At 42.0% G+C, this 15,826-nt stretch overlaps 1 protein-coding gene across 2 annotated transcripts in view; it reads left to right on the top strand.

The window, feature by feature from the left end:
• LOC148035213 (uncharacterized) overlaps positions 1-12,482 on the top strand; it is a 29,819-nt gene extending 17,337 nt beyond the window's left edge. Inside the window, exons 3-8 of one of the 2 annotated variants that reach the window (XM_087680173.1) lie at positions 8,991-9,063; positions 9,180-9,262; positions 9,348-9,413; positions 9,544-9,633; positions 11,718-11,894; positions 11,989-12,482. In XM_087680173.1, the coding sequence (XP_087536299.1) occupies positions 8,991-9,063; positions 9,180-9,262; positions 9,348-9,413; positions 9,544-9,633; positions 11,718-11,894; positions 11,989-12,027 (528 nt within the window). In that variant the 3' untranslated portion in view covers positions 12,028-12,482. Of the gene's footprint in view, positions 1-8,990; positions 9,064-9,161; positions 9,263-9,347; positions 9,414-9,543; positions 9,634-11,717; positions 11,895-11,988 lie in introns of both variants that reach the window. The other variant, XM_087680172.1, reaches the window with a different exon arrangement.
• Positions 12,483-15,826: the final 3,344 nt, after the last annotated feature.

Here is a 15,826-nt window from a genome sequence, read left to right as displayed (position 1 = left end):
AGTCCAAATGAGTCATGAGGTAACCTGTAGTAAGGAACAATAGATAGGACGAATTGTAGAACTTGACTCCACCTCGGGAGAGAAGCCACTAGCTCCGTTAACTCCATGTTGGAAGGAATTCAATGGTCTCATCACCAAGTCGCGATTGGACCTCCAAGGCTCCAAACATCATGATGCAGAGGTGCTCCCTCCTTAAGGGTGGTGGGGCAGGGTCCCTCTTTAAAGCCAAAGGAGTATGAGCCTCCTCAGGGGGCCAAAAAAATACATCCCTCTCTGAATCCCTCTCGATGAGAGAGAGAGAATCTAAAAACTCATGGATCACGGACTTCGAATCATCTGATGATAAAAAAAGTGCCACCGGTCGTGGTGAAGAAGGTATCTGGGGTATCGAAGATATCAAAGAACTCCTAGAGGTGGCCTCATACTTGGAAGTTCTTTCATAGTATCTGTTGCCTTGTGACATGACAAAGGGAAGTGCCTTGCTTTGCATCTTGCATCTCCTAACAAAGAGACATCATTTTGTAATGACTTTTTATTGTCAATGGGAACTATAGCAGGTGTTTGCATGGATGCTTTCTCTTGGATAACTACATGTTCAAAGCAATTTGGCATACATTAATGTCACAATCCACACAAAGCACAAAACATATATAATAGTGAAATTAATGAGAATGTTTGCAAATATATCTTATGTGTTGCTTGAATCTATTGTGAAGGAGTTGGTGTTTGTGAAGGTTTCTCTCTAAAGTAAAGCTACCATTTTGTTGTACAAGTTCTTGAAGAATTCATCAGGATCGAGCTTGTGAGTCACATGTTGCTCGTGTCGTTATTTTAAAGAAGTTGAGCCACTCGTAAGACACTGCTCTTAGTCATATAGTTGAATGGAACGTGCAATTACTCTCATTTATCTTGGCATTGGGTACTTGCCATAGAAACATGAAACTGTCGGAACGCCCCCCCGGTAGGTGGAATTATCGTCCTCGGCATGAAGCTGTCATGGGACGTGTTGCAAGTCAATGGAACGTTCCCTGTCCCGTTTTAGACAGGGAATGCCACGTGGCACCCGCTTACCTTCGGCCGGCCATTGCTTCCATCCGCGATCGTTTGCGACTTTGCGCTCGATCGTTTGCCGTGTGTTTCCTACCTGTTGCTCTCGCGGGATCCCGTTTCTGCCCCTCGTGACCAGTTTGCACGGTGCCTGTCCCTGTTCTCCCGTCAGTGGCCAAACCAAACTCCCCTCTGTCTCCTCCTGCCTTGCCTTGAATCTTTCTTCTTTCTTCTTCCTTCTCCTCCTTCTCTTTTTCCTTCTTCCTTCTCTTCACTCCTCCCTTCTCTTCTTCCTTTTTCCCTGGACCTTCTCCCTTCTTTTCCTCCTTCTCCTCTTCTCTTGAGTCTTCTTTCTTCTTCAAGTTCCAAGTTCTCCATTCTTCTCCTCTAGGCTCTTCTCTTTTTCCTTCTTCCTTCTCTCTTGATTCTTGAGCCTTTTCACTTCTCTCGAGACTGGAGTTCTCACTTCTCTCGAGACTCGAGTTCTCACTTTTCTCGAGCCATTTTTATTTCAATTTTCAGTTTGAAATGGTTTCATCTTCCTACCTCGCTTGTCGGGTTGGTGGTTGAGGAAGAAGGTTCGATGACTGGTCATGGTGGAAAGAAGTAAATGTTGACTGCCCATTGAGTGGTGGAGGGTCTCGACCCTGGACTTGCAAGCTTCGCCCATATAAGTGAACTAGTGGAGCAAACAAGGTAATCCATTTAACCGAGCATTTGTATTTTGAATTTTTATTGATTTTAATTTTTCAAAGTTACTTAAATATTAGAATATAGAATACCAATTGCCAGTTGTTCCATTTTATGCATAATCAGGTTCGAGCTTATCTCCTACATGAGTCGAATTCAGAGATACAGTTTTGTTTGAATGTGACCTAGGAGAAGCAAAGGGAGCTTTATGACCGTGTAGTAGGTCAATAGGCTTATCTTGCATCTAGACCACGACATGTTGCAGTTAACCTTGCAACTTTTGTGACACCATCTCCATCAGATGTGTCTAGAGCAAGGCCAATATCAGGAAGTGCTACCTCCACACCTACTACAGGCATTGTATCGGCCATGGCATCAACAACACCACATGTTGTGCGTAGACAGAGCACACTTGATACTAGTTGGGATTCCAAGAAGAAGGAAAAGGTGGATAGATCAGTGGCATGTTTTTTTTAATCATGACTACGTTCAATTTCGTGCAACTAGGTCAGAGTATTTTAAATTGATGTGGAAGAAGATTGGTGAGTATGGCCCTTCGTATGTATCTCTATCATCAAAGACCTTACGCACCACTTTGCTTGACAAGGAAAAACGCCTTGTTGAGCAAGCAACAGTGACTAGAAAGATCGTGTGGGCTAAAAATGGAGTTTCCTTGATTGTTGATGGTTGGAGTGATACACGCAAGCAATCCATTTATGGTATAGTTGCTTATTCTCGTCGAGAAATGTATTTCATATCTTCACATGATGCATCGGGGATAGGAAAGTCAACAGATGTACTTGCAGCAGAGTGGGTTACATGCATTGAGCTTATTGGCCCAGAGCATGTTGTGGGATTTGTTATAGATGGAGAGCCCGCAAATAGGGTAGCAGGTGCTATTATCCAGGGATATTATCCGCATATCATAATTTCATATTGTATGGCTCATTGCTTGAACAACCTACTAAAGGATATTGGTAACCTATCATGGATCGCACTTGTCATAGAGCAAGGAGCTCAAATGATTAGCTTTGTTTTGAATCACCAATTTCTTCGCCATCACTTCACTTTGCAGTCGAAGAAAACACTTTTAAAATACTCTGATACTAGATTTGCCTTAACTTCTCGATGCTAGGCAGATTAAGAGAAAGCACTGGTGCCTTAAGGCAGTTATTTCTTATTGATGAGTTTACCTCATCAACATTGGTAGATACTTCTACAGGTATCTTATGCTTGGAGAAAGCAAATAACTCCACTTTTTGGGATGATGTAAAGCGGATAGATGCTATGATATCACCTATTGTGCATTTATTGAGGGTTATGGATGCTATGCAATCTTGCATTGGTAAGGTATATGAGGCTATAGACAGGCTGAATGAAAAGTTGCAGGAGTTGGCACCAAATGATGAGGTGTATGAGGAGATACGCCATTTAGTTGTGACAAGGTGGAACTCCTATAGCTCACCCATGCATGCAGTTGCATTAGTTCTAGGGCAAGGGTAAGGAGAATGACACTGAGGTTATGGATGCATGGAGACTTATATTGTCTCGTCTGATCATGGCACTAGATGAAAGATCAGATATCAACTTTCATGTTATAGGACCTTTCGAGGTTCTTCTGGTTGTGGGGATGCACAGGAGGATCGCTGTAAGATTGGGCAGCTTTGTGGTGGGAGGACTATGGTTCGGATGGTCATGAGTTGCAGCAATTAGCCATCCGTATTTTGAGTTAGTCAGCTAGCTCCTCTTGTTTGGAGCAATTGTGGAGTACATACGCTCACATTGCTTCAAAGAAGAGGGACCATCTTGATGTGGAGAGGGCAAACGATCTAGTATTCGTTAGTGCTAATTTGAGGATGTTATGTAACAGTATGACAACAAAACCCGATCCATTCACAGAGTGTGAGATGCAGCAGCAAGAGGAGACACATGCTGATGTTGAGGGAGATGTAGCAATTCATGGTACTCATGATGATGAGACGGGTAGTTCAAGAGTAGCTAGAGCAGCCTCAGATCATGATGATGATCTTTGGTTTAGTTTACTTATCATGAGTCTCACGATACATGACACATGTACATTGTATTATATATGATATTATGATCATTGATGACAGTGTGACACTTGGGCTGTTATGCCATGTTGATATTATATTTGTACTTGCAATCTTGCAGTTGCCCTTTGGGCTATTTTGACATGCCGCATTTTGCTTCAGTCTAGAGATTGGACTTTATATTTGTAGTCTTTTTTGGGGCAATGAGCATGTTTTTTCAAAAATTAGACTTCATATTTGTAATCTTTTAAGTTTTTTGGCAATGGAACCATAGGCACGTTCTTTCAGCTTAGACTTTAAAGTTTAGTTAATTGCTCATTGTTTTATTATTTATGGCATATGCATTATGCATTTTATAATTGAATAGCTTACCTCTTGAGTCTTGTAAGTTGCAATTCAATTTCTAATGAGTAGTTTTAGAATGATGCATTATATCTTAAAGTTAAAACTTAAAATGATTTGTCCTGGTGGATTATATACCTTGGTTTTAACACTCTCGAGTCCACATGGATTATGAGTGAAATATGAAATTTTTTTCATGAATTTTAATTTTTTAAATGCCGTTTCCGTTCCCACATTCCCATTCCCTAGGTTTGGCGTTTCCATCACCGTCCCTGTTTCCCGTTTCATGTTTCTATGGTACTTGCTCAATGGACCCCTTGCTCTTGACATATAGAGGAGAATGAGTCAAGAACAAGCTTGTGAGTCATATGGTGTTTTTATATTCTTATTTGGAAGAAGTTGAGTTCGCTACCCTCATGACATTGCTCATAGTCTATATTTTGTTGAATGCAGCCTTGAACCTGAGTAGTCGAGGTTGGGAAAAAGGGCGACTCATGTTGAGCCAAGGGTGGGCAACAGTCGATGTCTCTCAGTGGAGCGGACTACGGAGCTGGAGTAATAGAAGGGGTCGAAACAATCACCATCTCTCGAAGGAGTGGACTGTTGAGGGGATGGTATCCAACAATCACTCTCTCTCGGGGGAGTGGACTATAGAACCGCGGGTTGAGGTGGCATTCTTGAAACCCTAGAAGAAGTAGAAGCAACCTTTGTAGTGCATTGCAGTAGTCGCAAGGAGAATGTGGTACCTGTCAATCCTCGTATGGCTCGAAAGGGCTTAGTTTACATAGGATGCGTCTTATTGCCTTGAGCATAAAAATCTAAAAGCTGGTGTAGAATAAACTCTATGGCCCAGAAGAGAGAGGTGGCAAAATGAGTGCCTAGGGATAGATGCATATACTCCAGCAGGGTAGGGAGCAAAGGTCCATGGTAGCAAGCATCATTGGGGGATTTCAGTGATGCCAGAAGAGAAGCACCTAGTGGTTTGTCCATCTGCTTGTGGAGAAGTCATAGCACCGGAGTGTCAACCTGTAAAAGAGTGGGTGGGTGGGAGAGGAAGAAAAGAGTGTCTATGCCCCTTGGTGATGCAATGTAAATGAAGGGGGAAATTAGTAGATGATATCGAACTCGCAATGTGTTTTTGCTTTCTTTGATGAACATGGTCTTTAGCTCTTTGAGCTCTTGCGCTCTGATACTATGTCAAAAATAACAGGTATACTTTGATACCATACCAAAGTAGGCGACAATGCAGAGAGATAGTAGGGTTTGTGGGGAGTGACATAGAGTGTTTATGGCAAGTATTGAGAGAGAAGAGAAACTCAGAAACACAAGAACACAATGATGATGCACTGAATCATGCTATGAGAAGAAACACTGATATAGCGGAGTCGAAGCTCATAAGATAATTGCATTGTCTTGTCTAAATCAAGCGGCAGCACTTGTGGAAAGTTTGCACAATGAAGGGAGCAAAATGCAGTTCTCCAAGTAGTGGGCTATCTGAGTAATCACGCGAAGGTGAAAGATAGCTATCAAGGGAGCGGACCGCATTCCCTTGATGCCATCGGAGATGTGGAAGATGATCACCAGCTGTTGAGGGAGCGAACCGCAGTCCTTTGATGCCGTGGAGTGACCTGGGCAGCAAAACACAAATTCCAAAGTGTTGAAGCTATCAAATGCAGGGAGAGCAGCCCTAATGTTGACGCCAGGTGGATAATGATGACGCTAGATGATGGAAGATGTGCCGGGCTGCGAAAACGCAGGTCCTAGTAGCCTTTGTAATAGAGGAGTGATGCCAGGTGATGGAGGAGAAACCAAGCTGCAAAAACGCAGGTCCTAGCAGGCCATGTGATAGACGAGCGGCGCTAGTTGAAGCCAGGCTGCAAAAGCGCTGTCCCAGCAGTTGTTGTGATAGATGTGTGATGAAATCACTATTACTCGGCAATGGAGATTGTTCGAGAGGCTGGGATGTTGATGCCAAGCTGGAGACAATGATGTCAGTCAAGGAGAAGGCCCCCAACTTGAAAAACGCGGGTGAAGGTGGAGGCTGATGAAAAAGGGTGCTGACACCAAGAAGATGATGGTGATGCCAAGTGGAAGATGCTCCAAATGCAAGGCATAATAATGGAATAGGGTGCTTGAAGCAGAAGAGAAAGGGTGAGAGCAGCCATAAGCCACGAATCGCAATGTCCTTTTGAAGGGGTGTGAGGGTAGTGGAAGGGGTTGATGAGAGAAGGGAAGGGTGTTTGATGACAGAGGAAGAGGGGTGAAGAATGTCTGAAGAGTGGTGGGGTGGTAGAAGTGTAAAGAATGAATGAAGTGATTGCCTATTTATAGGCATAAGCTGTCTAGGGTGGTGCACCATTGTGTGGGCGCCCACCACTAAAGAAGTGGCCAAGATGTGGACACCAGCCCTTTTTGGGGCCGTCAATGCGAAACCCTAAATGAAGTGTGTGAATTGAAGAAGTGGTTTCTCAACAACACTACCTTTGTTGCAAGTATCAAGGAGATCATCTATCATACCCCTCCCTCCCATTCCTTTTGTACTTAGTTTTGAGAGGTCATCTTTGAGAGTTGTTGAAATCAGCTTGCCTTCTCAGAGAGGGTGGGAATTGATTAAACAAATAATTACAGCAAACAATTAAAACACAAACTAAAATGCACAATTTACCACTTAATCTTGGACAATGGACAACCCATTGCCCCCAAAACTAGTGCCCCTCGCAATATTTCTTTATCTTTTATTGCAAGTGAATGGAGTACATTGAGATTCTTCAATCTCCTCCATTGATGCAAGTGCCTTTTGTTGTCATAAATAACCAGCAAGCCTTCAAACCAATTTGCTCCTTGGTTTGCTTGGGGATTGGCTTTCAATTGTGCTCCTTGGGTGTCAAATACAACCCTAAATTCTTGTTGGCTGAATGGCCACTTGAATCTCCTAGAATTGCCACAATTTCAGTGACGGAAATGCAAGTCTCTAGGTCTTTCATTTTTGAGCATGCTTTTTGAGGTGGCTGTAAAACACCCTAATTGTTACTGTAAATTAATGTCCGTAGCAAAGATTCTCAAAATCTCCACCTCCAATGGCTGAATCTGCTGGAAATTGTTGATGAAGGATGAGACTAGGTTGGAGGATGAGAGGGAATGTTGAGGAGAGAGAGAATTCTGACTTCTGTTGCAAAGAAATGGAGAAAATCAGCTGCAGCCCTGTCTAGACAACCATTTAAGCTATCAATTATTGCTGGGAACCCTAGAATATGCAGTCGCCTGCTACCAAATGCTGTCACCAGCAATAGAGCACTCTCTGGCAGCTGTTGCTAGATCTTTTCGCCCATATTCTCTAATTTATTAATTCTCATTGAACACTCTTCAGATTATGTTCTATATGTTGTCATATACTTTGCGTTTTTTGCGTTTGCAATACCATTTCTAAACTTCATGTTTCTGGTTTTTGCCACAACTTTTCTTTACACTAGGTTTTGGTTACCAAGATGGATTCACACTTCTACAACTCGAGAGTTAAAATGTTGAGCTTGCCAAACTAGGGGAAGTTTGTCAACTTTTAAAGGGGGCGGTTTGTTTTGAATGAAGAGCTGAATTGGGGGACTTGGTTTGTATGTATCTTGTACAGATTTGTGTTGCCAATGCCTTAGTTAATATGTCAAGGCTGGCTGATATGCTTTTGTTCTTGCTTTTCTGCCTCAGTTCTTAGTTAGAGTGTTCTGAAAGCTGAATCCTAAATACTTAGCTGCTTGAGGTTCTTCATGATTGATATAAAAAAGTGTTTACTATGGAGGACCACAGTCTTTGAGGGGTTGAGCTAAATAGAGGTCTATAAATTTTGAGAAAGGAGAGTGCTCTTGGGCTATCATCTCTAATCAGGTAAAGCCGTGAAGGCCCAAAGGGCTTATTGTCCAGGGAGGATTAGCCGCTATTGCAATGTGTTAAGCATGCGCTAGACCAGATGTCACTCTAAACCATTGAGGAGTGAGTGAGTTCCTTGCTGCACTTTTAAGTAACTTATTGCACTTTAAATTGGCATCTAAAATCAAAGGTTTCTAAGGTAATCTAGAACCTTAGTTTATGCGAGGATAACTTAGTTTATGCAAGGATAACTATGGTTTGTTTTAGAAGACATTGTGCAAATATGACTAATACATGAACTCAAAAAAATGCAAATCAATAAATGAGAGAATAAATGCTGAAATGGACTCTATGAGCAAATTATGTGAGAGATGTCTGACAGGAATAGTGCTCAAGGAGTGGACTGTACAGCAGCCTTGTCTCTCTTTGGGAGTTGGCTGAGGGATGTTGAAGGAGAGTTTTGTCCTTAAGAACAGATCCGGAATGCAGCAAACCACCAAAGCTCGATACTGGATGTGTTGAGGACAGTCCAAGCAGCTACATGGCAAGGAGGACAACTAAATGCAATGGTTCTTGATTTCTGGGAGCAGTTCAAGGTAGCCATGCAGCATAGGATGATGAGAAATAGCAGGCAGGCAGATAAACGTGCAAAATTCAGCTCTTGGAGGCTGAAATGTAGGCATTGGCAGTGGTAGACCCAGGGGCAGCAGGTGTGGAAGCTGGGGAGGCTGTCATAGCAGGCAGCATAGGATGATGCTAGGATGATGACGATCAGCAGGGGTGCCGAAAAATGTGCAAAATGCAGCTCTTGGAGGCTGAACTGTAGGCTCTGGGAGTTTGGTGAACCTGGTACCAGCAACTCCCAAAGGCCTTCTTGACCACACACACTTGAATTGTCTATTCACTAAATCTGGCACGCTTTTTTTTCCTTGCAAAACAAAATAGACCCTCATTAGATTTGTTTGGGAATCTTATTGTATTTTGACAAGGTCTGTTTTGCAGGACTTCTTTCAATCTGGAGAGCAAGCTGACATTTTACTAAGTGAAACATTAGAAGATTCAAACGTGTCCTTAGGTTGGTGTATCAGCTTGTACTTCAGTTTCGGTTGAACTTTTGTGTGGATGATCTGCACACAGTTTACAGAATACTTACATGTACTGAATATTTGGCAGACATGTTGACAATGATAGATGGGTTTCAAGAAATTGAAGGAGAGTCCAGTGAACGCAGGGCCTCTCGATTGGAGCGTCATGTACGAGCCAGCAGGCGTGCTGTAAGTTCCCTGAAACTGAAAATTTGTGCCTTAAAGTGACATGTGCCTAGATATAATGTTTTTGACACAATTTTATCCTCTATAGGCAAAAGCCCTAGAAGAGAAGCAGCAAAGAGATGCAGAAATCCAACGTGAACAGGAAGAAAAGCAGGTGTGTATTTGGTTTTTAAAACCTTTGTCCACTGTAAGTAAAATATATTTGGAGATGATGTATTTGTAATTGCAACTTAGTTCTCTACCAAATTAATACATGTCTATTCATTGGTGGTGTCTTCTTGCAGCAACTGGCTGAGACAGTAGATCGCACCATAAAACGGTGGGCTGCAGGAAAGGAAGGAAATTTGCGTGCACTTCTATCTAACCTCCAGCATGTAAGTTTTTATTCTAATGGCGAAGTACATTAGCAATCAAAGCCTGTTTCTGAAGCTGCATGATTCTAATTACAACAGATGGCCATCAAATCCCAACATCCCCCCCACTCCCTTCCCCCTGGTGGGGGACCCTTATTCTTCCCTTACTGTTTTTGTGATAGGTGTGTTTTAGAAAAACCATTTGACCAATACGCACACCTCATTCAAACTGTATGAAATGCCCAAAACCAGCTCTGTAAGCCACTATGCTGCCAAGAAGTTTAATGGGCATATTGATCACACAAGAAAGTTGCCTGGCCATAGAGTTCATTGCTTGAGTCTTGTGACAATAGATGGGGAATCCTTCACTTATTTCTCTGTCTCAAGAATTTGCAGCTACCACAGGGGATCTTCATTTCTCATGACCAGAACATTACCTTCAGCTTTGGCATAGTGGAGTTCAGCACTATTCCTTCCCCTATGGATCTGTTTCTTAGCTGGCACAATCTGAGGTGCTCTATGATACTTCCTATAGGAGTCCTGATGGGTCACCAGATCAATGGCCATTCTCTCAGTATTGGTTTGCATACAGCTTGATGTACAGTTTGCCATTTGGCCAGCTTGCAAACCTTATTCAAACCACAAGAATGCCAAAAACCAGGTAGTAAGCTACTATGCTGCCAAGAATTATAATGGGCATATTGCCTGCACCAGGAGGCTGCTGAGCCCTGGGCATACTGTCCTAGAGTTGCTTTTTCTACCTAGCAAAGGTAGTGTATCTGGCCACTTGTATGGCTGCCCTAAAGACAGTTTAGATAAGGAGATTGCTTGCAGAGACTGGTTTCTCCTGGAGGCAGTCCACCGTGCTTTGGTGTGAAGCTATAGGTTTGGTTGGCTATTTCCAAGTATCCAGGTTTCCTTAAAAGAAAGAAGCACATAGGGTCACCTACCAAAATGTTTCCAATGCATTAAATTCTTTGATACTTTGGGCATCAAGGCCCATCGAGGATGTGAGCGTGTGCTGTTGATCTTCTCCTGCTTGCGAGCCCCATTATTGAGTTGCTAGAGGAAATTAGGAACTCTGTCCATCTTAGCCATTGATGGGTTTTTAATGCAAATTCAAATTTAGTGCTTGTCCTTGGAATAGGTAGGCACTTTTGGGCAGCCAGATGGGTACCTATTTTTTTGTGTTCTGCATGATATATAGATTTGCATCATGGTGTATCCTCACTCTGTTCAGCGTTCATTTCACTTCACTTTTCTTCCTCTCTCAATCAAAATCTTCATGGATTCTATTGTGTCTACAAAGTATTGCCAATTATGCTGCTCTCGTTTCCAATGCTGCAAAACAGAGCAAAGGTAGCCCAACAGCCACAAACCACAAAAAAATAATGTACAGTCTAATTAAGGAGCCATTATCCATGGACTACAGGCAAGGGGAGGGGCTTGGAAACCCCGAAGGCTGGAAAGTGATGAAGCGTAAAAGTTGCCCATTGTACTTCCACACTTGCAAAAAGTACCAGGGTGTATTTTTTTTCAAGAGTGCCCTATGTGCCTTACTGGCAGTTTGCTTTGACTGAAAACTGATCAAGCTTAAAAGTTGCCCATTGTACTTCCACACTTGCAAAAAGTACCATGGTGTGTTTACTATACGGTGTATTTACTATAACAACACTGCTGAAGTGGCAGTTGGCTTTTCCAAGTGATCCTCCAGTTATTTTTCCAGAAGAAAGACCCCCACATATGCTACATACTGTTTGGCGAGGCAGTATCTGGGGAGTGGCATGAGGACAAATTTTGTTCTATTATCAATGAGGGGCACACATCCATGATTGCAAGTTGCAATGGTATATGTAAGCCATTGACACAGCGTCTTCTTATGCTGGGGTTTGAAACATGTTTGAAAGCATCTTGTTCAACAGTCTTCCTTGATCCAAATGTCTTCTCACTTAGCCTTGTCTCTCTCCTCAAATGCTGCATGTTACAAATAGGTGGTCTTTTAAATGTAAGCATGTGTATTAGGTCCTACTGTCTCTTCCACAGAGAGTTCTGCAGTTCATCTTAGCTCATTGAAATGCTTATTTATGGTTCTTGTCGTTTTCCAGGTTCTCTGGTCAAACAGTGGGTGGCAGCCCATCCCTCTCACGGATCTTATAGAAGGAGCAGATGTAAAGAAAGCCTACAGAAAGGCAACATTGTTTGTACATCCAGATAAGGTGCAGCAGAAAGGGGCAACTGCACAACAGAAATACATTGCAGAGAGGGTGTTTGATGTCCTTCAGGTAACTGGGCTTGTGTACACATTCTCTCTCTGGGCCATTGGGGAATGTGTTAACAATATCTGAGTCCTGACAATCACATGTAAAAAACATACAGGAAGCTTGGAAAACTTTCAACCTTCAAGAGTTATTTTGAAATTGGAATTGCGCTTCAGATGCCATGGGCTAAGGTGGGAATGGTTTCTCTTCGGATCTGCTAATCCAGCCCTTTAAGCAGATGTTTCCACTCTATTTATAAATTGTCTGGTATCAAAGCTTGGATGCTGGGCCTATAAGATGCAAGAAGGGCATTCAAGTATATGCTTTCAAACAAACATGCAGGTATATCCAACAGCAAAATGCTAATTTAGATTGTTTGATCTATTCTTTACTGCAAAGCTTAGTGCATCACAGCTAAATAGTTGTTTCTTGTATAGCTTCTGATGCCATATGCTCTGTAGTGGTAAACAGAAATAGATGCCCACAACATGAATAAGTGGGTCTTAGGTGTAACACGAAAGGTAAGCTACACATTATTTTTTAGATTTTTGGGTCTGCTTACATGCGCCTTGTACTTTCTTAATATGCAATATAGCTCTCTCTCTCTCTCTCTCTCTCTCTCTCTGTCTGTCTGTCTTTCTTTTTGTGGCCTGCCTTAGTATGGCCTAAGTGATTTGTTTGGTCGAGGATCTGTGAAATTTAAAATCGGTGACATTCTTTGTTGATTTATCAAGTTATTATATGGTAACTCCTTGAAATGATAGGTAGTATAATTAGCAAAAGCGAACTGGGGGCCAGGGTGGGTTAAAAAGCCAGTGTTGCAGTTGAATGTTGGGGGGGGGGGGGGGGGGGCGGGAGAAAGAGAGGGAGAGGGGAGAGAGTAGTAGTAGAAGAAGATGATGATGATCATTGGTTTTTCGGCGGTAGGAACAATCCCAAGCTGCCTGTAAGGTATATCCCATTTGTATTTACACTCGAAGAATGCATTATGAATAAACGCAGGGTAATTCTTCGATAGATGTTGATGAATTCCTCTTAAGCGAGCAAATTTAAGACTTCAGATAATCTTTTGTACACTGAGTGGCAGCTGAAAGGCACACACTGCCCAACTTTAATACTCGTTCGCAGGAAGCCAATCAAAATAAACGTGTGTAAGGCGATGTCTAAAGAGTCTCGTCTATCCTGGTCTAATAGCAACGGTGGGGGGCCAACAATTTGTTCAACGGCATAATAAAAAACTTCGACGACAAAGATGGATACATTGCTGTTGTTCCCAGTGCGGCGTAGGAGTCGTGCCGATTCACTGTATGGTTCAGCTCTCGATTTTCGACAAGCATAAGAACTGTCTTGCCGTTTTGATAGGGGCCACAGGATGATTCTGTATGTGTTTTGGGCCCGAGACGCTCTACTCTGTTCATGAAGAAGTGTGTATAGGAAAAACCGAGGTTTTAGCATCAAGCAACTGTTCATGGGCACACACAATAAAAGCCTCTGGTCCGACATCGCAGCACTCCACGAGTGTCCCCCCAGGCACACCCCCCTTGCGTGTCGCCCCCAAGGAATAGCGCTACTGCGCAGGAAATAGGGTAAAGGGGCCAATAGAGTGTCGTTTAACAATCCTCCATTATAATTTTTTTTTCCAAGTGAGTTGCGTAAATATTTTTTAATGGTCAAACTATTTATATCATATAGAACTCAAAGAAAAAATATTAGGACATTCTGATATTTTTATCAAGTAGCTTTAGTTACAAATGAAAGGTTCATAAAAGATGGTGGACATTGAGGGGCCAATAGAGTGACACTCGAGGATATATTACTTTAGGGTTTTACAAAATCTAAAACATTAAAAAATTTACATGGCTCAATTGTTTGACTTAAATTAAGCTCATTTGTAATTTTAAAAAATTCATATTATATTGTTAAGCGACTTAAAAAGCCGCATCTTTCTTGTAAAATTGTCATCAATTAGGGTGGGGTGTGTTTTCCTTTTGGAAGGCATTATTTTATTGGCCCTTTTATCTTGGAGTAGGAGACTGCAATATTCAAATAGGTCAGGGGTCGTTGCCTCTCCAGAGCATAGCTCGGGGGACACGTGCCATTCGGCCTTGCGCCTTCGCATCTCATGGATAACAAAGGCAGTGTTGATGGGTCAATGCATCTTCATTGTGCGCCTTACCTTGGCAAATGGAGCGGAGCAACTCATTGATAGATCGTTGGTTGTACCTGCTAAGGAGCATCCATCTAGTCTGAGACTTCAAGCTTTGTTATATTACTTCCCTAGACATCCCGTTACCCTTCTTTCCCTCATTTTGTGGTTGAGTATTACCACAAACTAGTGGAGGATTCTGGTTGACTCTTGGGCACATTGCTTGGCACCTCGCTCGCTAATGCAATGATAAGAGTGTAGGGGTAACAAAAGTGTGGGTGGCAGGTGTAAATCCAAAGAAATGTATGACTTGCGACTGAGCATCCCATTGCTTGAATCTTCACAATAACAAACTCTACATTAGCTATGGCATCCCAAGGGTGGATTCCAAAGCTTTGAGAACGCATGTTCAATGCATCTTTCAGAGAGGACATTCGCACATGGTATTCACATCATGTATATCTATGGCACAGCTAACAAACAAAGAAAGGCTTGAGCATCTCAAATGATCTTAGCCATATCTTGCACTTTGGACATGTTGCTTTGATTCTATGGAAAAACTCAAACCTAGCAAATGTGCACGTGTGCACACACATCTTGTCCTCTTGTCGTAATGAATCACGGTGTACACCTCTCATCTGTCTCTAGTTCAAGTCATATCTTTCTTACAATTGTCTTCTATTTCAAGCAATCGTTTCTTAATATCCCCCTATCCTTATATAATTTACCAAATTTGCATACATTAGGGCTTTCTCAACGGTCTTGGCATCACCACCCAAACTAAATCTAGAGCCAAGTGTATGGAAGAAATATTTGCGCTAACGAGTTTGTAATTTGGAAGCAAATATTGTGGTCTTGAAAGATTTTCTTGGCAAAGTGCTTATTTGCTTGGTGAAGCTAGAGAGAGAGTTAGAATAGAGGTGACTACAATCAATAAGAAGGTTAAAGATGAAGTTAAGGGGAGAAAAATCAAAGTGCAAGAGAGTACAAAAGGAAATTGAAGGAAGGAGGTAGATTAACAAGATATGATAGATACTAGTTTTTCAATAGTTAATGAAGGTTGTAAAAGAAGATTGCATTTCACGCACATTTAGGAGGCTTCCTTGACAAATGGCATAAGGAAATTAAAGAGGAACTAGCTAACTGCCAAGGATGTTTAGAGAATACATACTAGAGACCAAACTAATATCAATTTCAGAAGAAAAAGAGTTTGGTATTATTAAAATGAATCAAGCTAGAAAAGAATCAAGCAACTTGGAGGTTGGAAGGATGGAAGACAAATATGATGTATTAAAGCAAGCAAAATGTTTCAAGGCCTTCAAATTATGGAGCACAAATGAACTGGATTGGCACAACTCAAAACATGACCACATGAAATTGCCAACATGAAGGTAGCTACAAAGGAGGGAAAATAAAACACCCCCCTCCCTCCCTTGGTAATGCACTTGCACTCAATCGCTCACTCGACATTGTACAAAAAGGTAACACGATATGTGAGAGCAAGGTATACTCTTGTATTATTCAATGAAAGAAACGACACAACAAATGTATATCCTTGGATCACACCCTCAAGACATCTTCTACACAATATCGCGAACCCAAGGACTTCCCGAACTTTTCTCACGATCTTTAGTACAGGCTAATTCTTCATTGCCTCTACTTTCTTGGGGTCTACTTTGATGCCTTCCTCGCCTATGATGAATCCTAGGAATTCTAACTCCTTTACTGCAAACTCACATTTTTCGGGTTTGGCATATAGTTTGTGTTGTCTTAGCGTCTCAAAGACTAATCTTAAGTATTGCTTGTGTTC

Source organism: Lygodium microphyllum, chromosome 6, assembly GCF_053477565.2.
Source record: "Lygodium microphyllum isolate KBCC chromosome 6, Lygodium_microphyllum_v1.1.10, whole genome shotgun sequence".
Taxonomy (NCBI): domain Eukaryota; kingdom Viridiplantae; phylum Streptophyta; class Polypodiopsida; order Schizaeales; family Lygodiaceae; genus Lygodium; species Lygodium microphyllum.
The sequence above is the reverse complement of the archived record's forward strand: the minus strand, read 5'-3'. Positions and strand labels throughout refer to the sequence as shown.